The following is a 25,103-nucleotide window of genomic DNA, read 5'->3' as shown; positions in this document are numbered from 1 at the left end:
CAGACATTGGCATCTGTTTCTACCTGTTCTTTTCCTAATTTCCACCAGGATCTTGCTGGTTTCATTCAAGGAGAATTATTAAGTGCTCCAGGGTCTGTCCTACTTGAATCCAGGTGTGTATATGTACATACAACACACAGACAGACACACAGACACACACAGAAGCCAGCAGGGACTTACACCAAGGTCTGTAACTGACATTCGGGGTAACTCAAGCCCTCACACAGAATCTTCACCCCGCCATCCCCAAGGTCATTCTTGGCCAAGCACAGGTGGGTCAACCTCTGGTTGACAATCAAAGCAGAAGACAGCTCCTTACAACAGGCTTCTGTAAGCTGACAGTTCTCCAACCTGCGAAAAAGCACCACCTACATGGTGAGACATTTCCAAAGTTCAAACTTCTCAGCTGACAGCCCTTCTTGAGAGTCCCCACCTGCTCTATCCTATGCTAGTGATCAAAGCCTGAAGGATCAGGAATGAGAGAAAGGCAGGCAAACTTCCCTAGTGGTCCAGTGGTTAAGACTCTGCACTCCCAATGCGAGGGGCCTGGGTTTGATCCCTGATCAGCGAAACTAAGATTCCACATGCTGTAAGCAACTAAGACCCAGCACAGCCTAATTAATTAATAATATTTTTTAAATGCAGGCTTCCCTGGTGGCTCAGTGGTAAAGAATCCACCTGCCGATGCAGGACATGTGGATTTGATCCCTGAGAAGATCCCCTGGAGGAGGGCATGGCAACCCACCCCAGTGTTCTTGCCAGGAAAACCCCATGGACAGAGGAGTCTGGTGGGCTATAGTCCATTGGTCGCAAAGAATCAGACACAACTGAGCGTGCACGCGCACACACATACACACATTTTTTTTAGAGCATGCATCACCCACCTGGGACCAAAAAGGGGAATCAGGACTCTCCCCCAGTAAGAAATCCCAGAGGATGCGCCCTGTAAGTCTGGTCTTACCACTGAGCTTCTCTATGTGACTCCAGGCCTAAGATGAAGATGCTCCCCGGGAAAAGAGGGACTTACGACAATTTCTGCAGGACGCACTTCGGGTGTCTCAGAGTCAAACACAGCAATCTGACACCCTCATCCAGGAACTCACTGGCCGTGAGATCCAGGCATTTCAGGGACTGGTTGACTTTGAGCGCTGAGGAGAAGTCAGCCCACTGCCGGATGGTGTCAGAACAAGACCCCAGCCTGTGGGATAAACAGGGGCAAGTCATTCTTCTGGGAGGGCAGAGACCCTGTCAGCTTATTATCCTTCCCTGAAGACTGTATCTCTGACTCTTATCTCGTTCTACTCCAACATGTGTCAAACCCTGGACTGAACTATTAGAAAACGGATCTCCTTTGTTTGCTCAAGTAGCACCATGCCATTGGATCAGCATCCAGCCTCATCGCTAAGAAGAGAAAAACTCCATGATACAATTCTACGTGAAGTTTCACCAACATGGTCTGCTATTTCTCAAACCCCACCTTTTACATCATCATTTTTCTTTAACTAAGTCTGTCCTAATTCCACTTATATTTTTTAATTAATCTTTATTGGAGTACAGTTGCCTTTATGATATTATATTAGTCTACTGTATGACAAATGAATCAATGATACATATCCACATATTCCCACCTTCCACTTAAATTTAAACGTGACTCTATTGGGAAAAAGTTGATGCCTGGTACTCAAACTTCAACTTCAGAAGTTATTAGGGAATATGCTAACTAAAACAAGGAGGAACAATTGGATACTTAGGCAGCTGGGTCCAAAAGTTTGAAGTCTGTGTTGCCAGAATAATTGGAAACTTCTGTGGATCAAAATGAATGTGATACAGCTATTTTAGAGAACATTGGGGCAACCCATTAACCCATCACACGGGGTCTGAAGCTCAGCTGCTCTTGTAGATACAGATTAGAATACAGGACTTTAGGACAAGCTTGTTTGAATCCTGGCTCCGCCCCTTACTACATTCACAATATTTACAAGTTGTTGTTATTGCTCCATCGCTAAGTCACGTCTGACTCTTTGACTCCAGGAACTGCAGCACACCAGGTTTCCCCATCCTTCACTATCTCCCAGAGTTTGCTCAAGTTCACAAGTTAGTTGAACTTTTTAATATTCATTTTTTCTTCCTTCATCTGTACTTTGGGGAGAGAGGATACCTTTTAGGTCAGTCAAATAAAGAATATAATCAATCCATATTCTGCCTACTAGAATATATGTCATAAGTAAACCTGGAGTTCTTAAAAATCAGTACCTTTCCTCCCTCAAAGTTTAACTGATAAAAAGGACACTGTAAGTTCACTTAAATAATTTGAATACAAGGCAAAATGTAAAGTGTCTCAAGTCAATGAGCAAAACCAGGAGACTGTGCACAGGCCATTTGTCATTTTGGAGATTTGGTAATCCACTTTGAAACATCATTTATTGAGGGCAGGAGGAGAAGGGGACAACAAGGGATGAGATGGTTGGATGGCATCACCAACTCAATGGACATGAGTTTGAATAAGCTCCTGGAGTTGGTGATGGACAGGGAAGCCTGGCATGCTGCAGTCCATGGGGTCACAAAGAGGGTCACAAAGAGTTGGACACAACTGAATGACTGAACTGAACAGAGTAATAGATTTTTTTTTCTAATTTAATGAAATTCTGAGTGTTTCTTTGCATTCAGGGCTCACTATTCAAGACTAGCTGGCTAGGGGAAGATTGTTGGCTGACATACCATCAATATTCTGTTAATATCTGGGAACATGCTCCCCTGTTTAGCATGGTGCCCGATCAGCATGGCAGTCCTCTGTTTTGCTCAGAACTCACAGCATCCTTCTCATGCTGAGGACAGCAGTGACATAAGACCCACCTCAGACACTGAAGGTTGCATCTCGGGTGCTTCAGGACCTCACACAGCAGCAGCAGCAGCATCTTATCACCATGGAAACTGCCTTCCAGGGCCAGGTGTGTCAGAGTCTTCTTACCAACGAGAGCCAGACAGAAGTCCCGGTAAGCACTGGCAGGAGAGACGTTTTTAATCCTGAAAGTGAAAGTGTTCATCACTCAGTTGTGTCTGGCTCCTGCAATCCCATGGACTCTAGCTTGCCAGACTCCTTTGTCTATGGGATTCTCCAGGCAAGAATACTGGAGTAGGTAGCCATTCCCTTCTCCAGGGGAATCTTCCTGACCCGGGGATAGGGAATATAAAATGAAGCGGTTCTGTTTTGGGTGCTGTAGATGGATGGTGCTGAGAACGCAGAGCGCAAGGAGAAGTCACAAGTCAAGATGGGGACAGGGAGACATTTCACACAAAGGTGGGCACAATAAAGGACAGAAATGGTATGGACCTAACAGAAGCAGAAGATATTAAGAAGATGTGGCAACAATACACAGAAGAACTATGCAAAAAAGATCTTTATGACCCAGATAACCATGATGGTGTGGTCATTCACCTAGAGCCAGACATCCTATCCTAGAATGCGAAGTCAAGTGGGCCTTAGGAAGCATCAGTATGAACAAAGCTAGTAGAGGCAATGGAATTCCAGTTGAGCTATTTCAAATGAACTTCCAGATGTTCAAGCTAGATTTAGAAAAGGCAGAGGAACCAGAGATCAAATTGCCAACATGCACTGGATCATCAAAAAAGCAAGAGAATACCAGAAAAACATCTACTTCTGCTTTATTGACTATGCCAAAACCTTTGACTGTGTAGATCACAACAAATTGGAAAATTCTGAAAGAAATGGGAATACCAGACCACCTGACATGCCTCCTGAGAAATCTGTATGCAGGTCAGGAAGCAACAGTTAGAACTGGACATGGAACAACAAACTGGCTCCACATTGGGAAAGGAGTACATCAAGGCTGTATGCTGCCACCCTGCTTATTTAACTTATATGCAGAGTACATCATGAGAAATGCTGGGCTGGATGAAGCACAAGCTGGAATCAAGCTTGCCGAGAGAAATATCAGCAACCTCAGATATGCAGATGACACCACCCTTATGGCAGAAAGTGAAGAAGAACTAAAGAGCCTCTTGATGAAAGTGAAAGAGGAAAGTGAAAAAGTTGACTTAAAACTCAACATTCAGAAAACGAAAATCATGGCATCTGGTCCCATCACTTCATGGCAAATAGACGGGGAAACAATGGAAACAGTGACAGACTTTATTTTGGGGGGGGCTCCAAAATCACTGCAGATGGTGATTGTAGCCATGAAATTAAAAGACGCTTACTTCTTGGAAGAAAAGCTACGACCAACTTAGCATATTAAAAAGCAGAGATATTACTTTGCCAACAAAGGTCTGTCTAGTCAAAGCTATGGTTTTTCCAGTAGTCAGGTATGGATGTGAGAGTTGGACTATAAAGAAAGCTGAGTGCTGAAGAATTTATGCTTTTGAACTGTGGTGTTGGAGACAACTCTTGAGTCCCTTGGACTGCAAGGAGATCAAACCAGTCAATCCTAAAGGAAATCAACCCTGAATATTCATTGGAAGGATTGATGCTAAAGCTGAAATTCCTGTACTTTGGCCACTTGATGTGAAGCACTGACTCCTTGGAAAAGACCCTGATGCTGCGAAAGATTTAAGGAAGAAGGAGAAGGGGATGACAGAGGATGAGATGGTTGGATGGCATCACCAACTCAATGGACATGAGTTTGAGCAAGCTCCGGGAGTTGGTGATGGACAGGGAAGCCTGGAGTGCTGCAGTCCATGGGGTCACAAAGAGTCAGACAGGACTGAGTGACTTAACTGAACTGACTTGAAGAACCAGTCAATGGAGTGATAGCTGGAAAGAAGAGAAGGACAGACCACTAGTGGAAGCAGTATATGATGACAAGAAGGAAGATGGAATTGGATGGTAAAGGGTTGGCGCTCTCTTTTCTTTGTTTATGCTGATCTTCAGATAAACTATCCCTATCCTTTTATATTGTAGGGGAACAAAATTTGTCACCCCAAGATGTCCCTTTGACATGAAGATTATTTCAAGTTGAGAACAAACAAGGACTGAAAACACTCGGGAAGACACTTTGATCTTTCCCCTCACTTCCTGAAGAATTTAGATAGTTCTGTTCCTGTAACTAGGCTTCCCTAGGTGGCTCAGTGGTAAAGAATCCACCTGCCAATGGAGGAGATACAGATCTCACCCTCTGTCTACCAAACATTTGATTTCCATCTCCAAGTGAATTGCCTTCCTCCCCTTTGGGGTCCCAAACCACAACCTTCATCATCCTTTATTGTCTTTAATGGAAGGTTGTAGTTAACATGAGGATTTCAGTTACTGGGGTAGTTGCTCAGTTTTTCTGGGTCTCTCCCATGTATAGATGCTATTAAATGTTTGATTTTCTTTTCCTAATCTGTTTCATATCAATTTCATTTTCCTACCAGCCAGAAGTATAGAGAGAATTTTCTTCCTCTCAGATAGCATTATGTCCTTTATTTCTTTCAGCATTCAGTCCACACACAACTTTCCCTTCTCCTCAATGCCTGATTTTTTCTGGTAAAAAAATAAATTACTTCCAACTATATCCCCATGTAGTCATTTGCATTTCCATAGACAGTTTTCATTCAAGCCACAGTAAGTTATGGACTATAAGTCAGCAAATAAGTTACAGACTCCTTGAACATATGGACCATTAAAGGCTGCGAGGGGGACTTCTCTGGCGGTCCAGTGGTTAAGAATCTACCTGCCAATGCAGGGGACGCAGGTTTGATCCCTGGTCCAGGAACACTCCACATGCCATGGGACAACGAAGCCCACACACCACAACTACTGAACCTGCACTCTAGAGCTCATGCTCTGCAACAAGAGAAGCTACCACAATGAGAAGACCCTGATCTGTGCAACACAGAAAGCCTGTGCAGCAACAAAGACCCATCATAGCCATAAATAAATAAATAAATCTCTTTTTTTAAGCAACCACTCCAATTCTTTGTATTCTGACCACCTGGCTGGATGGAGCCTAATCTGACATTCCAATACTGCTCTCACATTTTAAATCCCCATTGCAGTCCATCCTAAAGGAAATCAGTCCTGAATATTCCCTGGAAGGACTGATGATGAAGCTGAAACTCCTATACTTTGGCCACCTGATGTGAAGAGCCAACTCATTGGAAAAGACCCTGGTGTTGGGGAAGATTGAAGGCAGGAGAAGAAGGGGACGACAGAGGATGAGGTGGTTGGATGGCATCACTGACTCAATGGACATGAGTTTGAGTAAACTCCAGGAGTTGGTGATGGACAAGGGGGCCTGGAGTGCTGCAGTCCATGGGGTTGCAAAGAGTCAGACACGACTGAACTGAACTGAACTGCAGGATCAGCTGCCACTTACACGACTTTCTGGAGATGACAGGTGACGTGGGTTATCTGCTCGCAAAGAATCCTCACCGAGGAGTGACTCAGGAAGCTTTCCTTCACATCCAGAAAGTTCAGGTTCTCATTTGAACTGAACACAGAGCAGAGATCCGCCCAGAGTTGGAGAGAATGATGGTCGTGCTGTGACCTAGGAGAAACACACAGACAGGAACATCTGTGAAAGAGAACCATCAACAAAAGGGCAGGGGTGGCGGAAAAACTGGTGAGCTCTTCAAAAGGCGCAAACATCCGGTCGTAAGATAACAAAGTCCTGGGATATAATGGATGGCATGGTGACTATATATGAAAACAAAATTCTGGAAAAGAATTGGCAGGAGGGAAATTATATGAAATGTCTAGAGCGTGCTGAGCCCACATGTCAACAATGACAGTAATAGGTTCCAAAGCCCCCGTTCCTCATCTGAATATCGTGTGTCTCAACTTTAATGGCAAGGTGGCAAGAAGAATTTTCAGTGAGAATTCAGACCCCAAACCAGAAGGAGTCATAGGAGACTCTGTCCTCTTCCTAAAACAGTGTGAAGCTGAAGATGGGAGAACTAGTAAAGTTTAAAACGAAAATGGGTTCTTACATCTCATTCTGAGGGTCTGATTTCAATGCGGGATCATTCTCCAGGAATATCTTCTTTCCTACCTGCAGTGAGATCTTCTGTAAGTTGGCACAATGTTTAAGGCAGAAGGAAGACTGCATCATTTCAGATGTATTCGTCAAGTGAATGGACATCTCCTTGACGTGGGCCATGGCATCTTTCACAAGCTGCTCCTCCTGAGACTCGTAGAGACAGCGCAGAACCTCCTTCGTGTCCGTCACCGAGAAGGATTTCTTCCCCTGGGGCATCAATGTGTATCTCAGTAGCTCCCGCTTGATCGCCGTTGATACCAGGCAGCCGAAAGTCGTCTCCAGCTCCACAGCCCTTCTTTCGTTGCAGAGGCCAAACAGGAAGTACCCGACGTGGGTCAGGCTGGGGTTCTTCAGCCTCTCCTCCTGGGACAGAAGTTTCCGCACATCCCCAACGCGCTGCCGGCGGCCGCCCAGCCCTGCCGCCTCCTGCTCTTCCGGCTCCAAGACGTAGAACACGGCGGCCAGAAACTGCTGGACGCTGAGATGGATGAAAGAGTAGCAGGCCTCGCCGTCTTCGCTCTTCTGCAGAATATTCCTGTCCAGGAAAGGACAGAGGGCAGACGGGTCCACCCCAAGTCGCCTGAGGTCTTCCCCATCGAACGCAGAGCTCCGAGTCCACACGCCCTCAGCAGCCAGGAGGCACAGGGGCTTGAGCGGAGCCTGCAGGCCCGGCCTGGGGCCGCCGCCGGGCGGCGGGGGGAAGCGGCCGCAGAGGAAGCGCAGGAACAGGCCCGTGGTGGTCCGGCAGGTGGCGGCGGGGTCCGCCCCGCTCTCCATCTGCTGCCTCAGACAGGTGCAGACCACCCAGCACACGGAGGGCGCCGAGCCCAGCTGGAACAGGGCTGCGTTGTTCCTCATTAAGTCGAAAGCTCGCAGGGCCTGACTCTCCTCTTCAAAGTGTTTCAGGAAATACGCCTTCCGCTCCTCCTCCAAGAACCCCTCGATCTCTATGAAGAGCGGCTGTTCTGTTAAGAGCCGCAGCTCCCGCAGGGCGCCCGGTCGGGTGGTGATGAGTAAGGTGGCCTTGGGCAGCATCTTTCTCTTCAGTAAACTTCCCAGGAGGACGGGCACCGGCTTCTGCTCCTTCCAGTCACCACATAGGTCGTGGATGAGCGCCCCCGAGGGGACCTTCAGCTCATCAAAACCGTCGAGGATGAACAGGACTTTCTGTGCCCCGGCGAGGATTGCCAGTATGTCGTCCTGCACATGTGGCCAGTTGGTAGATATAAGCTCTTCAAAGGTGCACGGCCCCCTGTGATTGAGCTCCTTGCAGTTGAGGTAGAAGGCGGAGTTGGAGGTCTCTGCCAGGTCATCCTGCGTCCAGTCCAGCATCAGCTCCTTGGCCAGCGTGGTTTTCCCGACTCCGGCAGGACCGTGCAGCACCATGGTGAGTGGGGTGAACTCTGTGAGTGGCTGCGGGTTCAGGTATGTCATCAGCTTGGGGCTTCTCTGGGTGATGTTGTAGTGGAAACCACCATCATCTCCTGACCACAGTATATCCTTCCAGACTGAGAATTTCTCCATCGTGTTTCCGTCTCTCCTCTTCACCTGTATTGATGTGCAAGGGGAGAGCACTGAAGTGAAAGTGATTATACTCAACAGGAACATTCATACTGTAAAGGACCAGCGTTAGGGAGGAAGAAATGGGCTTCCCCCCTCCTGGGTTCTTCTGACTGGTCTAAGAATTAAATTGACATTAGATGGATTAACAAGAGAATTAAAAAAAAAAAATTTAATAACATATACAAGAACAAAAACCCAGGAAAACTGAATTATCCAGGAAAATACCACCAAAATGGCTGAAACCCTCCCCTTAAAAATTATCTTCAGCTTAAACAAAAAGAGGCTGCTGAAGGTAGTAGCTTGGAACTCAAAGGGGAGGAGGGAAATACAGGTGAAGATGAAAAAGCAAATGTTTGGTAAAGCATTGTTTGTGGGGCCAGCAGAGATGATGGGACCCAGGGCAGACTCTTGAGTGCCAAGTCCTGCTGGTTTCTCCCACTGTCCTCCACCCATGTTCTTTGCAGACATCTCTGGTGATAGAGACCCTGTTCCCAGAATCATGGTGGTTGTTGTTTTAGTCGCTCAGTTGTGTCCATCTCTTTGTGACCCCATGGACTGCAGCCTACCAGGCTCCTCTGTCCATGGAATTCTCCAGGCAAGAATACTGGAGTGGGTTGCCATACCCTTCTCCTCTTAAGCCCTATCCCAGGCCTATAAAATCAGTATCCCTGGAGATGGGCTCAGGAAACTATATGTTTTTAACAAACCTTCCAGGTGATTATGATAAATGTTAGTTACAGGATCATGAGCATAGGGAAACAAAGACCCAGGTTCTCACAGTTGCTCAAGTTGAAGCCAAGATTATATCCAGGAGCTTAACTCAAAAATCTGTGCTCTCTCTGTTTATAATAGCCAGGACATGGAAGCAACCTAGATGCCCATCAGCAGATGAATGGATAAGGAAGCTGTGGTACATATACACCATGGAATATTACTCAGCCGTTAAAAAGAATTCATTTGAATCAGTCCTAATGAGATGGATGAAACTGGAGCCCCTTATACAGAGTGAAGTAAGCCAGAAAGATAAAGAACATTACAGCATACTAACACATATATATGGAATTTAGAAAGATGGTAATGATAACCCTATATGCAAAACAGAAAAAGAGACACAGAAATACAGAACAGACTTTTGAACTCTGTGGGAGAAGGTGAGGGTGGGATATTTCAAAAGAACAGCATGTATACTATCTATGGTGAAACAGATCACCAGCCCAGGTGGGATGCATGAGACAAGTGCTCGGGCCTGGTGCACTGGGAAGACCCAGAGGAATCGGGTGGAGAGGGAGGTGGGAGGGGGGATCGGGATGGGGAATACGTGTAAATCTATGGCTGATTCATATCAATGTATGACAAAAAATAAAAAATTAAAAATTTAAAAAAAAAAATCTGTGCTCTCAATCACTGACATTTCCTCACTGAAGTGAAAGTCACTCAGTCGTGTGACCCCATTAACTATACAGTCCATGAAATTCTCCAGGCCAGAATACTGGAGTGGGTAGCCTTTCCCTTCTCCAGGGGATTATCCCAACCCAGGGATCGAATCCAGGTCTCCCGCATTGCAGGAGGATTCTTTACCAGCTGAACCACCAGGGAAGCCCAAGGATACTGGAGTGGGTAGCCTTTCCCTTCTCCAGCAGATCTTCCCGACTCAGGAATCAAACCAGGGTCTCCTGCATTGCAGGTGGATTCTTCACCAACCGAGCTATCAGGGAAGCCTCAGTGAAACAAGAAGCAAATAAACAAAAATCCTTACATCCTCATGCATTAAATGGGCAACACTCAGGGATGATTCACAAGATGAAAAACAGTTTAGTAAGTACACAGTAGGGTGGGGAAAAAGTACACCCAATCAGAAGATTTATTATGCAAAATATTTCAAAACACAATGTATGATAAGGGCGCATGATCGTTAGAAGATATTTAACGTAAAAACACTCATGCTGGGACTTCCCCGGTGATCCAGTGGTTGGGACCTTGCCTTCCGATGCAGGGGGCATAGGTTTGATCCCTGGTCAGGGAGCTAAGATCTCCAGATGCCTCATGGCCACAAAAACCAAAACATAAAAAAAAAGGAAGCAGAGGCAATATTGTAACAAACTCAATAAAGACTTAAAAATAGTCCACATCAAAAAAACTTTTAAAAAATTAAAATGCTAAATCAGAAGAGCACAATAATTGAAAAGCATCACCACACCTGAAATGTGCCAATTAAAGCAAGACAATCAGAAGGGAAAAAATTACATAGGAAGTCATTGGCAGCTACCCCCGTCCAAGTCTTTTCTCCACCTAATAAAGAGAGAGCTCAGCTTGAGGACTGCAAAAAAATCCTCCTAAGGAACTTCTCTGGCACTCCAGTGGTTAGGACTCAGTGCTTCCACTGCAGGGGGCATGGGTTCCAAGATCCCAGGGGCTGCTGCTTGGCCAAAAAAAATAACAAAAGCCTTATGCCAGCCATTAAATCTTGCAATGTTCAGTGCTACAGACTCGACCAATGATTGCCACTGACTTAAAAGACAAGACAGAGAAACAGCCTGGAGAGTTGGTACTCACCTCCCTCCAGCTAGGACCCAGTTGCAGCCTGTGGGTATTTCACACAAATGAAATCTCCAATAAGAAAAGTCCCCTGCCAGCCTGTGCTCTGGGATTGGCCCCTAGGCCCCGGGGTGAGGGCTGGACTTCCTGCCCAGGCTGAAATGGCCCTCCTACTAACAGTGGCTGGTTCTCAATCTTGAAAATGCTACTCACATTGCAATCACCCCGGTCCTGCCCTTGGTGATCCTAATTGAATTGGTCTGGGGTGGGCTTTAGGAAGCCAGGAGGCTTCCAAAGCTCCTCAGGTGATTCTTACATCCCCCAGAGCCCTTGACCTTCCCCCACTAATAGAAACTGATCAGAGCCCAGACAGGAAGTTCAGGCGTGACTTGACCGGGGTCCCTGCTGCAGCACGGGGAAGCGAGAACAAAAAACAGTTTCCCTGGACAGCCTGCTTATTCCTGAGGAGGGGAGGGTGAGCTGGTTCCTTATATGGGGAGAGGGGAGAGTGTCCAGGGGTCGGGCTGGAGGGGTGGCTTGCGTGGTTTGCCCCCTTCTAAGGAGGTGTTGAGTGTAGGGGGAACGACACAGGCCTCTGCTTTTGCTCCAGGCTCTTCAAAATTGGCAGTTGGGCTTTTGGATCTCTTTGTATCTTTTGTCCAGAATTTGACCCAACTGCACATGTACATGGTTATTTTTAGTCCTATATAGTTTCTTTGTGGCTTCCGCAGGTGGCTTAGTAGTAAAGAATCCACCTGCCAATGGAGGAGCTGCAGGAGACCCGGTTCAATCCCCTGGGTCGGGAAGATTCCCTGGAGAAGAAAATGGCAACCCACTCCAGTATTCTTGCGGGAAATCCCATGGACGGAGGAGCCTGACGAAGTCCGTGGGGCTGCAGAGTCAGACTTGACTTAGCGACTGAGCACATGCAAGTTTCTTTCTGTTTTTTTTGTTGTTGTTGATTTTTTTCATGAGTCAGGTTTTGTTTTATTTTTTACCAGCTTTTGAAAACATAATTAACAAATAGACATTTTATATATTTAAGGTGTGCAATGTGATATTTTGATATATGTTTACACTGTGAAATAATCACCACCATCAAGCTAACATATCCATCACTTCACACACTGTGTGTGTGTGTGTGTGTGTGTAAGAAGTGTTTTCTATTTTGCCCTGATTTGCTGAAATTGGAAGATTTTTGGCCAGAGACTTTCTGGATATTTTTACTGAAAACATAGAAGAAAAACCTTGATTACTGTTGTCAACTTTTCTTTCTGTTTCCCCACAAAATAAACTACATAGTATTTTGTTTAGTCTTATCAATCAATAAGCCTAAGCAAATGGGAATTGAAATCCCATCTTGCTGTGTATCAACCTACTATTTATAAACAGCATCTGGCAATTTGATGCTTCTATGCATACATGTACAAAACAAACCCTAAGAATGTATTTCTCTTTCACTCTGTAAAAACTCGCATCTCACATCCTCTTTTCAACACTCACACTTATGATTCAGAAATATTGAAATACAAATCCAGCCAATGTATTGATGATTAACTTCACCAATAAACAGTGGGTACAAATTAAACCAAAAATGGTGTTTATTGGAAGCCCATCTCATAAAGAATGGGGACACGTTCATACACCCCTGGGAGAGATGACACTTGTGCAAATTAAACAAATGCCCAAGAAAACTAATAGCTACCAAAACAGGTTATGTTAGCCATGGGCTCCAGCGCCATTCAGCATTTTAAAGGATGGTTTAACAGCCTGTATAATTAAAGGGAAATATCAATGATTGGTTTTTAAATGAAAATTAATAATAGTGTTAATTTTATTAATAATAAAACTATTATTTTGTTAATAACAATAAAATTGTGGAACAAACTATTACTTAGAACCATTGTCACGACATTGCACATATTACACCCTTTAAATCTCATAAAATTTATGAAGTAGGTACTATTATTATTTCAGTATTTTGAATGCTAAACAGTAATGTTCAGGGGAATTCCCTGGTGGTTCAGTGGTTAAAACTCTGGACTTCCAATGATGGAGGTGGCACTGGTTTGATCCCTAGTCAGGGAACAAAGATCCCACATGCCACCCATCGCAGCCAAAAAAAATTTTTTTTAAGTAACGCTCAGTTAGCTATAGGATTATAATTGGCTGATCCAGGATTCAAATCAAGACAATAAGGCGTGCCAGCCAGTGCCCTGAACTATGAGCTAAGCCCAATAGCTAACTAACCAACTAAATCACCAAGTATGTAGTTGTTCACTCACACATTTGTTGCTGCTGTTGTTGAAGTTGCTCAGTCACGTCTGACTCTTTGCAACCCCAAGGGCGGCAGCACGCCAGTCTTCCCTGTCCTTCACCATCTCCTGGAGCTTGCTCAAACTCATGTCCATTGAGTCAGTGATGCCATCCAACCATCTCGTCCTCTGTCGTCCCCTTCTCGTCCCACCTTCAATCTCTCCCGGCATCAGGGTCTTTTCCGGTTACTCACACATGCACACACATATTTCAGAATTCAGAAAAACAGCTGGAAAAGATACAATCTCATATGTATCCCTGGAATCATACGTGTTGTGAACCAGTCTTTACATAATTATATTTAATCATCCCGTAACCCTACATGTGCTCTCAACATTCTCATTTATGAGTGAAGAAACTAAGGCTGAAATGTCAGCCAACATCCCCGAAGTCCATATAACTCGTGGGTGGCAGGGGAGAGGGGTGCAATTAAACAGCCCTCTGTTGGAATAAGTGAGTTTGGGGAGGGTAGACCAAGCCCGCAGAGGTGGTCGGATATTCAAAAGAGGAACTCCATGGCCAGAACATAGCACTGGTTAAGTTGATAAGAAGCCACAATTCAAAAACACTTCAACAGCATATCCAGTGCCGTTACAACTGACTTAAGCCAGACCATGGGTCTCTGTAGACAGGCAGGTGATGGTCATGGACAAGGCAGGACTGTAACCCTGAGAAGGAGAAATAAAACCCACCATCTGAACCGCCTGCTTCTAACTCACAGGCTTGGAGAATGAACTTATGGTGGCCAGGGGGAAGGACTGGGGGAGGGATAGTTAGGGAGTTTGGGATCAACATATACATACTGCTGTATTTAAAATGGAGAGCCAACCAGGACCTTCTGTAGAGCACGGGGGACTCTGCTCCCTGTTATGTGGCAGCCTGGATGGGAGGGGGTTTGGGGGAGAACAGATACACGTAAAGGTAGGGCTGAGTCCCTTCTCCGTCCACCTGAAATGATCACAACATTGTTCACCGGCTATAACCCTCCATACGAAAGAAAAAGTTGAAAAATAAATAAATAATAGATCGTCTGCTTCTAATTTGGGTCTCCAAATGCTGCCATTTGTGACCACGTAGATGAACCTGGAGGGCATTCTGCTAAGTGAAATTAAGCCAGACAAGGAAAGTCACATGGTGAAAGGTATCGCCCATATGCGGAATCTAAAAACACTGAACTTGTGGAGACAAGAGAGTAGAACAGTGGTTGCCAGGGGCTGGGGAGGTGGGGAAAAGGGAGACACCAGTCAAAGTGCACAAACATCAGTGATTCTGATACCTGACCGGTTGTCAAACTAAGAGCGTGACTAGGAGAGGACTGAGCCTCACCCCACGATGGATAAAAGCCTTCGTACCCTCTACCGGGAGATGAGCGGCATGCTTCCAGTTGTATGAGGAACATTGCATTCTCGTGTCAACTGAAACCCTGGTTTTTCCACGTCTATATCCAAAAGGGAAGTGCGACTGTGTGCTTTTGTGCTTAGTCATTCAGTTGTGTCCAGCTCCTTTGCGCCCCACATGGACTGTAGCCCGCCAGGCTCCTCTGTCCTTGGGATGTTTCCTGCGAGAGTAATGCAGTGGGTTGCCATTTTCCTCCTCCAGGAGATCTTCCCGGCCCAGGGATCGAACCTGCGTCTCCGTGCCTCCCACCCTGCAGGCAGATTCTTTACATACTGAGCCATCAGGGAAGCCCAGAGTGTGGTTAAAGGATGTGTTTTGGAAGCCACGTTGACGAGAAGCAGCAACTGTGGCTTTCCCCTCTGTCGGTTTAACTAAATTTGTACTACGTTTCCTAGAATTTTCTTCCCCCTCCAGCGCTGGGTTAGGGATGACCGCAACAGGAACTGACGCAAGGCACCAAAGGTGGAAGTGAAGCTGCAGGCCTGCTGACACCCAGATGCTGAACGTGATCACGCTCAGGGGGCCTGTGTTCAGCCCACACACCTTATATGGGACTTGCCGGCCCAGTGCGAGCTCACAGCCAAGCCCAGCGCCTCCAACTCCCCCAGCTCCTTCAACGAGGCCAGCACCTGCACCTGCCTTTTTGAAGACCTTCAATGAAGAGCCCTAGGCTTCATTGAGAAGGGAGCCAGAGATGGACAGGCTGACACTGGTCCTCTCGAGCGCTCTAGTTCTGGCCCTGATCTGCCCCCGCCCCACCCCCCACCACACACACCCAGATTCACCTCTCAACACCCAGTCTGGCTAACTTTTCATGACATCAGGAGGACCACAGATGCAACCAGTGGCCTTCCACAAATTTCTTCCTCCATGGTCACAGTCCCATCAAGTCCAATCCCTGTAATAAAACCTGTATCCCATGTCACAGTAGTCCTTAAGTCCTGAGGGAATTCTAACTGGAAAAGTTTTAGATCTACAATGTGACTACGTGTATCTGTTCATGCGTGCTAAGTCGGGTCCAACTCTGTGTGACCCCACGGACTGTAGCCCGCCAGGCTCCTCTGTCCATGGGATTCTGCAGGCAATAATACTGGAGTGGATTGTCATTCCCACCTCCAGGGGATCTTCCTGACCCAGGGATTGAACCCAGGTCTCCTGAATTGCAGGCAGACTCCTTACTGTTTGAGCTACCTGGGAAGCCCAGGGTGTCTTAAGTTATCTTAGATTTTTGCAAAGATAGCATTATCACAATATGATAGGGACTACTTTAAATCAATGGAACTTGTATATCCAGAATAGGTGTCATACCTATTCAGTAAGTTTCAGCCAGAATGAAAGTTTAAGAACAAAGTCGTGACTTAACCTTACGTGTGTGTGTGTGTGTGTGTGTGTGTGTGTGTGTTCAGTCGCTCAGTCCTGTCTGACTCTTTGTGACCCCGTGGACTATACAGCCAGCCAGACTCCTCTGTCCATGGGCTTCTCCAGCCAAGAATACTGGAGTGAGTTGCCATTTCCTCCTCCAGGAGATCTTCCCAACCCAGGGATGGATCCTGCGTCTCCTGTGTCTCCTGCGTTGGCAGGCAGAATCTTTACCACTGAACCACCTGGTATGTACGTATCTCATTTAGGTTCAAAATTGACACCAGTGGATAATCAATGCTGACATAATGTTGGGAACATTGCAGAAGTGGGTGGGGATGGTGGAATAATTGTTACCAAGCTTGGATTCAACTGCTCGCCACTCTAAAACCAGTATTGGGGGGATTTTCCCAGTGGTCCAGTGGTTAAGACTTCATCTTCCAACACCAAGGGGGTGACTTTGATCCCTGGTTAGGGAGCTGAGATTCCACATGCCTCATGGCCAAAAACAAACAACCACCAAAACATACAATCAATATTGTAACAAATTCAATAAAGACCATTTAAAATGGTCCATATCAAACAATATGTTTAAAAAAAATGTACTGGAGAGGCAAGTGTTGGTAGAAAGGGAAATTTGCTTTCATCAGAAGGCCAGCCATCTGGGAAGAAGACGGACCCATGTCCCAGAATCCACTCTGCAGATTCTGTGTGGCTAAGACAGCTTTTAAAGGCAAAGAATCTCAGTAAGTCATCGAGGCAGGTTAGTCCCTGCGTCCTTTTCTGTTGCACGCCTCTGACTGTCTGACTCTTCATGATCTTTCTTCATTTTATAAGATTTTTTTTTAATGTGGACCATTTTTAAAGTCTTTATTGAATTTGTTACAATATTGTTTCTGTTTTATGTTGTGGTTTTTGGCCTGTAAGGCAAATGGGATCTTAGCTACCCCTTCAGAGGTCACACCCACAGCCCCTGCCTTGGAAGGTGGAGTCCCAACCGCTACACCGCCAGGGACTCCCACAGATCTTTCTTCAGAAGTTATCTTGCCCATGTGATCAGCCTGAGGGATCCCTAAGGAAGTAGAGAGCTAGTCACTCTTTAAGGACTTAATTCTTCATTATTCTTTTAATCTAGGAAAAGAATATACAGGGCTGGCAAGACATGGTGGGCCTTCAGTAGAGCGTAAATCAGCAGTTAGGTTAAACTGGCCAGTGATCTCATTTCTGTCATTACTCATAGGTCCTTCTAGGGCTGGGGAAACCAGAACGGGCAAACAGGAAAGGGCAGAAGAGTTGCTTTCCTAGTGACTCTGCAACAATCTCTCCAGCGAGGTCTGTTTCGGACAATTGCCACATACCATGTGATTGTAGCTTTGGGAACTCTTCAACACTCCCCCAGATTTGCATATAAAGAACTGGAATGCAGCGTTAAGAGGCAAGGGCCCTGAATACACAGGGGATTTCAGAGCAATCCTCACAGTGGAATTTATTTCCCTCCTGTTTTTACACTGAGAGTCTTTTACCCCTTGCATTATGTAAAGATTAAAATGCTGACACATGTTGATGTATGGCAAAAACCACTACAATATTGTAAAGTAATTAGCCTCCAACTAATAAAAATAAATGAAAAAAAACTAATGAATAAAAGCTTTTGACACTTCCTGCAATAAATAAATAAAATGCTGACACGGGATTGGGGAAGAAAGAGAGGAATCAGATTAGACCGATGATAATCTGATGCACGCCTTGCAGTGTAGGGGTTGTGGGTTCGACCCCTGGTCCGGGAACTCAATTCACACATGCCACGTGACACAAGAAAGATCCCTCAGGCTGAAGTACAGATGGTGAACCTCTTCTTAAGGGCAGATACTTTAAGCCTCACCCAGAGGAACTAGAGGGAATGAGGATGCTGACTGCCTTTGTTCTCACGGCGATAGCAGGGCCACAACCTCACTTCCTGCAGGTCTGTGTCTCTTCCGGACAAGTCCGTTCAGCATCAGCAAGTCCAGCGCTCAGCCTGAACTCGGGATCATGTCCGTGGTTCCTCCCTCGCTGCTCTGTCTTGGTCAGTCGGGGAGAGAGGGTTGGGTGCAAATAGACGGCTAAGGAGGGCAGGGCTGGGGGTCCTTTAAGGCTGTGCTGTCCTCACCGGGTGTTTCTTTCTAGGGTTGTGTCTGAGCCAGAGCACTTGGGCACAGACGGGTGAGTGTCTCTGTGATACTCCTGAGGACCCAGCAGGGTTTAAGCCTGATATCAGCTCTCTTGGCAGCTGGAAACAGGGGACTCAGACTCTAGACTGGGAGCTGTAAGAGGGGGAGAAATAGAAAGGTGGAGGGAGAAACGCTTGTGTGTCTATCACCTGTTCCCTGTGTTCTAGGAAATCTCCCCCTGCCTCATATCACAGCTCTGCCTGGATCCATAGTTCCACCTAGGAGTCCTGTGACCCTCCTGTGTCAAGGACCTAAACAAGCTGAGCGGTATAGGATATCAAAAGTGGGAAGCCCTGAGCTCATGGACGAAGAGGAACAGATCACACCCAGGAAGACCAACACTTTGAGTATGGCAGAGATTACAACAGACAAGACAGGGCTGTACCACTGCTCCTATCAGAGAGGAGGCCGCTGGTCCCAGTTCAGTGACCCCCTGCAGCTGGTGATGACCGGTGAGTGGGACAAGGAGGCAGCAGAGCCGGGACTGACCCCTCTGCCGAGGGAAGGACCAGGCTTTGGGGACAGGAAGCAGGGGAAGCAAGCCTTGTCCTTGGGGAGGTCTCCAAGATGATGCCGAAAGACTTCCTCAAGGGGGAGGGGGGCAAGGAGGGGAGAGAGACAAGAGCCACGTCTGCTCCCAGGGGACGAAAAGGGACAGTGCCTACGTGACCCTTTCCTTCATCACTGAACTTCCTTCCTTCTCAGAAGCTTATGACAAGCCCTCCCTCTCCAGCATGGCTGGCACAGCAGTGGCTCCAGGGGAGAATGTGAAGTTGCAGTGTTTCTCCAAAATCAACTATGATGTATTTATCCTCACCAAAGAAGATGGAGATCACATCACCCAGAACCAAAGCTCCACCCCCCAGCACGGAGGACACCAGACCATCTTCCTCTTGAATCCAGTCTCCTCCACACAGGCAGGGACCTACAGATGCTATGGTGCCTTCCTCAACAAGCCCTATGTGTGGTCTCAGCCCAGTGACCCACTGCAGCTTCAGGTCGAAGGTGAGGAGGAAGTCCAGTCCACCCACCTGACCCCTGCCCTGGGCGCCGACTCTGTGCAGTTAAAGCACTGGCTGGGGATAGGACCGTGAGAGGGAGGGGTGTGTGAACACCATCGGCTTAGACGCGCATCTCTAAGTGACAGGCCGGGGCCGGGCCACGTGGGTCCCTGGGACTCTGGGAAGGGAGAGCCTGGCTGGGTGGAAATAAGGAAGATCTCTCCCACTTCACCTCTGTTTTCAGGAACCACTGACTCTCCCAGCAGCACACAGCCAAGATGTGCAACTGGTGAGTGACTGAGCTTAGGTGGAACTCTGAAACGAGATTCCGTGTTCCCTTCTCTCTGACCCAGAGTGTTAACCACATGGATGCAGATGTATTTATTATATATTATATGTATGTATGTGTGAGTTCATCACTCAGTCGTGTCCGACTCTGCAACCCCATGAACTGTAGCCCGCCAGGCTCCTCTGTCCATGGGATTCTCCAGGCAAGAGTACTGGAGTGGGTTGCCATTCCCTTCCCCAGAGGATCTTCCTGACCCAGGGATGGAACCCTGGTCTCCTGCATCACAGGCAGATTCTTTACTGTTTGAGCTACAGGGAACTCCATGTATATATGTGTGTTTTATATATATATATATATATATATACACATACATACATACATATATATATAGCTATTATTAAATATCATATATGCTTTGCAGAAAAATATTTATATATATTATATTAACACATGTGTTATATGTATTTTCATTTTTGTCAGAATAAAAATGTGTCACATAATGACTAGTTGGGAAAAACAGAGTCACATAGTGTAAGAGAATAAAAACGACAGAAAGGGCTAGTGTTTCAGAAGAGAGCTCAAGGAGAAAGTCCCTCATGGGTCTATTTTCAACAGACACTGGGATGAAATCCGAGGGCTGATCCTTGTAGAGAGCGCAGGACAGGCAGAGGAACCAGCCCTGGGCCAAGACCCAGAGGTCAAGAGGCACACAGGAGCTCACGGGTAACAGAGGGCGGCGTGTCTGCTGGGAACGGTCGAATCACAGGGAAACACCGAGGGAGGAGCAGGCCGGGCTCAGGGCGGGGACTGGCCACCTCCAGAGCCCCAGTCCTGTCTTTCTTGACCCCAGAAGCCCCCGACGGTATCAGCACAGCGCCCGGAATGTAGGAGGAAAGAAAGGTGCTTAACTGCTTACCCCAAGGGGGTGGGCTGGGCGGGCTTCCCACCAGGTCCAGAGGTCTGCAGAAATGAGCTTGGGTTTTAGGGTCCTTTAGGGGCATGGACGGCTTCCCAGGTGGCTCAGTGGTACAGAATCTGCCTGCCAAGCAGGAGACCCAGGTTCAATCCCCGGGTCAGGAAGATGCCCTGGAGAAGGGCGTGGCCACCCACTCCAGTACTCCTGCCTGGGAAATCCCATGAGGAGGATCCTGGTGGGCCAGCCCATGGGGTCACAAGGACACAGCTAACTGACTAACCAACAACCACACAGGGGCATCGGCACCTTATGCCTCTTCTCCCACAGCGCCTGCCGCTTGGCGTCCTTCTGTGGAGACTCAAGTCCGCCTGAGCCTGGCTGCCCTGCTTCTCCTGGTCATGGTCGTCCTGTTGACTGAAGCCTGGTGCAGCGGGGCGGGGTCCCTCAGTGAAGTCCGATGAGCCCCCGCCCCAATGGACTGGCGAGCGCCGATGACCCTCCGCTGGTATCAAAGCACTGTGCCCTCCTCTGGGGCGGAGACGGCCCTGGGCCACACAGCCGCGTATGCGCTTCCTGTGGAACGCTTCCTGTGGAACCGGAAACGACGCCCCAGGGGCACCGCGGACGAGGGCAGCCCAGTGTTACTTCTCCTTCAGTTCTAGAGAGCAGAAGCCTAAACCTGTCCCCAAGCCTCCACTACTTGCTACTTTCCCGTTGCCGTTCTTGCCTTTTCCTGCTTCTAGACTCGGCCTGTGTTCCCTGTCGTGTAGCCCCCTCCTCCAGACCCAGGAGGGGAGCGCCTCTTCTCCTCTCTGACCTCTGCTTCCTTCCTCCCGTTTTGCCTCACACACCCCCACCCTCCCTTTTAACGAACACTTCTGGGCACTTGCCGGGGGTCCAGTGGTTAAGAATCCGCCCTGCAATGCAGGGGATATGTGTTTGATGCCCGGTCAGGGAACTGAGATTCCACAGGCTGCAGAGCAGCTAAGCCTGTGAGCAGCAACCAAATGAATAAATAAGTAAAATTACATTTTAAAAAAGGACACGTGACTACATTGGGCCCCCCCGCCCGTGACAACCTGCGATAAGCCCCCACCCAAGAACCGTAATTTCACCACATCTCTAGTATCCCTTTTGACGTGGAGGTTCTGGGTAGCTTTGCAAAACTGTAATTAGGGGGCTATTACTCACCCTGCCTCCTGGAGATCACTGAGTCTGATCTTTGAGCCAGAAATCCTTGCTTTTATGCCCTGTCTCACAGGAGAGACTCGGAAATAAGCACGGGTTTTTGTTTTGCTTTAATATTTAAGTCTTTATTGAATTTGTTACAATTTTGCTTCTGTTTTACGTTTTGGTTTTGGGGCCATGAGGCATGTTGGATCGTAGGTCCCCGACCAGGGATTGAACCCACAGCCCCCGCATTAGGAGGTTAAGTCTTAACCACTGGCCCACCAGGGAAGTACCTGGGAATATATGTTTTAATACTCTTTAGAATTTAGAACAGGACTTGATTCAAACAGAGATGATGCTTAATAAACTTTATGTGTAATGTGTAAATTCCTTAGAGTGGTTGTTCGTGCAGGGTGGGAAACGGGTCTAGGACCAGAAATGCTGACTCTTTTTTCTTCAGTATAGCCCTTGTGAAAGTGAAAGTCGCTCAGTCGTGTCTGACTCTTTGCGGAATTTAAAAATGATAGAAAGCAAGTATAAAAGCATGAACATTTATATTGGTTGGTTGGTTTGGGGACTTAAGTTAAACAGATGGTTGTGATGTTAGCCATTTTTCCTCTTTGGGTTTGGGGGTTCAGGGTTTTGTTTTTTTGTTTCTGAGAAAAAACATCTTTCAAAGCATGAGACTAAAACAACAGAACACAGAAAGGCTAACTCACCCCCTGTTACAGTTGACCTGATGAAATAGTCTGGAGACTTCTTAGTTCCAAGCTGTTTGCTGCTGCTGCTTTTGATAAGTCGCTTCAGTCATGTCCGACTCTGTGCAACCCCATAGACAGCAGCCCACCAGGCTCCCTCATCCCTGGGATTCTCCAGGCAAGAACACTGGAATGGGTTGCCATTTCCTTCTCCAATGCATGAAAGTGAAAAGTGAAAGTCAAGTTGCTCAGTCGTGTCCCACTCCTAGCGACCCCATGGACTGCAGCCTACCAGGCTCCTCCATCCATGGGATGTTCCAGGCAAGAGTACTGGAGTGATACATTGATATGAATCAGCCATAGATTTACACGAAAAAAAAATAAAAAATAAAAAAAAAAAGAGTACTGGAGTGGGTTGCCTTTCCTTCTCTGCCAAGCTGTTTCAGTAAATAATAAATACCCTTGGACTGAAATCTCTGTGGATACCGCACAGAAAAACAGAGAGACTAAGTGATCACGTGCTCTTCAGCCTCACCTCTGCCCCAAGACTAGACTCAGCTGTCTGCCACTGGCTGCTGTTCCCTCACCAAAGTCCCCTCCTTCTGCCTGTTTCTTACTTTTTTCTGTGTCAGCATAGGTGTAACTTTCCTTGGGTGTTTTCTCTGAATGCCTTCTCAGAGTTGGCTATGTGTCTGTCATGTTCTAAATGACAACTGATTTCTATAAAGTGGTAAATATATATCGTGAGCCATTTGCTGTCTTTGCAGTCACTCAGTTTTGCTCTCATAGGGCTTCCCAGGGAGCACTAGGGCTAAAGAACCCACCTGCCCATGCAGGAGATGGAAAAGACCCAGATTCAGTCCCTAGGTCAAGAAGACCCCCTGGAGAAAGAACTGCCAACCCCCTCCAGTATTCTGGCCTGGGAATTCCCATGGACAGAGAGGAGCCTGGTGGGCTACAGTCCACGGGTCAGACAAAGGGTCAGACCTGATGAGCACACATACAGCACAAAAGCAGTAGCGATGATGTATGACCATATGAGCAAGGCCATAATCCTATAAAACCTGGTTTGAAAAAGCAAAAGTGTGAATTTTAATTCATTTTCATGAGTTACAAAATGCTAATTTTCTTTGTTTTTTTTTTTTTTTCATCATTTAAAATTCCTGAGGCCATGCAAAAACAGACAGTGGGTTTCAAAACTCAGTAATCCTCTCTCACAATCTTTCCTCCAAACAGTTGAGTCCAAGTAATTTGAGAGCAAAGACATGCTAAGCAAAGTGTCTGGAGATGGTTCTCCTAGAAAGCAGTGATGGGGGTGTTCTCAGGATTCCATTTCAATGCCCTGGGATGGAGGGAAAGAGGTGGGGAGGAGGAAGAGAAATGATACAAAGATAGAGGGCATTAGATAGTGACAGATAGATAGATAGGTAAGCAAAAAAATGATATATATAAATAATAGACAGGCACTTCCCTTTGGTCCAGTGGCTAAGACGCTGTGCTTCCAATGCAGGGGGCATGGGCTCAATCGCTGGCCAGGGGACTAAGATCCCACATCCACAGGGCATGGCCAAAATTAAATAAGTACATAAAATAGTCTAGTTTCAGGCTGTCTTAAAAAATAAAAGTAGGGAATTCCTTGGCGGTCCAGTAACTAAGACTCCTTCCTCCCAATTCAGGGGACCTGGGTTTGGTCTCTGGTCAGGGAACTAGATCCCACCTGCAGCAGCTAAGAGTTCGCCTGCTGCAACTAAAGATCCCGTGGGCCACAATTAAGACCTGGTACCATCAGATAAACACACAAATAACTGGATATTTAAAATAAAAATAAAATAATGGATGATTGCTTGATAGACAGTAGAGAACGAACAGATGGCAGATAAATAGCAAAGAGATTATGAATACATAAATGATATCTAGATGTAGATATAAATCAGTGATTGCTGTTGCTGTTACTCGCTAAGTCGTGAGTCCACAGACTGTAGCCCACCAGGCTCCTCTGTTCTGGGATTCTCCAGGCAAGAACACTGGAGTGGGTTGCCATTTCCTCCTCCAGGGGATCTTCCCAACCCAGGGACAGAACCCACATCTCCTGCACTGCAGGCAATACTGTACCACTGAGCCACCACGGAACTCCATAGATAGATGATAGAATTAGATAAATAAATTGTAGGTAGGTAGATGATAATAAATGATCGATAGATAACAAATGCATGATTGATAGATGATAAATGATAAATAAGTAGACAATGAAATGACACATAATGATAAATAGGTATGGATATGTGTATTCTCCACAGTGTCAGAGGAAAGCAAGCCCTGTCTAACCTCAGTGGACACGAGTTGGAGCAAACTCTGAGAGACAGTGATGGGCAGGGAAGCCTGGCATGCTGCAGCCCATGGGGTCTCAAAGAGTCGGACACGACTGAGCGACTGAACAGCAACCTCTTGCTCTGAGTTGGAAACTTCAGTCATCTTCTCAGTCCTCAGGGAAGCCCTCCTGAGCCACGGGCCTCTGACGTTTCAACCCCGACACCATGGTTCTCTCCAGCCGTGACCCAGTATGCCCACAGAGGATAATTCAGATCAACGTCTTCGTGGTGTCAGCTATGTCTGTATGCCCCACTCCCAACCCAGGAGGAAGAGGGTGTGAACTGCTTCACTACAGCGCTGA

At 46.8% G+C, this 25,103-nt stretch overlaps 2 protein-coding genes across 8 annotated transcripts in view; one reads left to right on the top strand and one right to left on the bottom strand.

Moving 5' to 3' along the window:
- LOC122692568 (NACHT, LRR and PYD domains-containing protein 2-like) overlaps nucleotides 1-20,976 on the bottom strand; it is a 25,630-nt gene extending 4,654 nt beyond the window's left edge. Inside the window, exons 1-6 of one of the 4 annotated variants that reach the window (XM_043900254.1) lie at nucleotides 20,871-20,976; nucleotides 6,928-8,525; nucleotides 6,315-6,485; nucleotides 2,854-3,024; nucleotides 1,028-1,198; nucleotides 181-351 (exon numbers count right to left, since the gene is read on the bottom strand). In XM_043900254.1, the coding sequence (XP_043756189.1) occupies nucleotides 181-351; nucleotides 1,028-1,198; nucleotides 2,854-3,024; nucleotides 6,315-6,485; nucleotides 6,928-8,501 (2,258 nt within the window). In that variant the 5' untranslated portion in view covers nucleotides 8,502-8,525; nucleotides 20,871-20,976. Of the gene's footprint in view, nucleotides 1-180; nucleotides 352-1,027; nucleotides 1,199-2,853; nucleotides 3,025-6,314; nucleotides 6,486-6,927; nucleotides 8,526-11,093; nucleotides 11,514-13,360; nucleotides 13,401-20,564 lie in introns of those variants that run through there. The other 3 variants (XM_043900252.1, XM_043900255.1, XM_043900253.1) reach the window with 3 other exon arrangements.
- On the top strand, nucleotides 17,979-25,103 carry LOC122692571 (leukocyte immunoglobulin-like receptor subfamily A member 5). 4 transcript variants are annotated; one of them, XM_043900263.1, is made up of 6 exons: nucleotides 17,979-18,213; nucleotides 18,315-18,396; nucleotides 18,524-18,810; nucleotides 19,064-19,363; nucleotides 19,604-19,648; nucleotides 24,730-25,103. In XM_043900263.1, exons 1-6 carry the CDS (start codon nucleotides 18,180-18,182, stop codon nucleotides 24,786-24,788), a joined length of 807 nt encoding a protein of 268 aa, XP_043756198.1. In that variant the 5' UTR covers nucleotides 17,979-18,179; the 3' UTR covers nucleotides 24,789-25,103. The 4 variants fall into 4 exon arrangements, with proteins under 4 accessions (XP_043756198.1, XP_043756194.1, XP_043756197.1 ...); XM_043900259.1 differs by lacking the exon at nucleotides 24,730-25,103 and adding an exon at nucleotides 20,859-22,121 and having other exon boundaries at nucleotides 17,982-18,213; XM_043900262.1 differs by lacking the exon at nucleotides 24,730-25,103 and adding an exon at nucleotides 20,859-22,121 and having other exon boundaries at nucleotides 17,985-18,213; nucleotides 18,315-18,350; nucleotides 18,526-18,810.

This window comes from Cervus elaphus, chromosome 4 (genome assembly GCF_910594005.1).
Source record: "Cervus elaphus chromosome 4, mCerEla1.1, whole genome shotgun sequence".
Lineage (NCBI taxonomy): Eukaryota > Metazoa > Chordata > Mammalia > Artiodactyla > Cervidae > Cervus > Cervus elaphus.
Note: the sequence above shows the minus strand (reverse complement) of the source record. Positions and strands in the feature narration are given on the sequence as shown.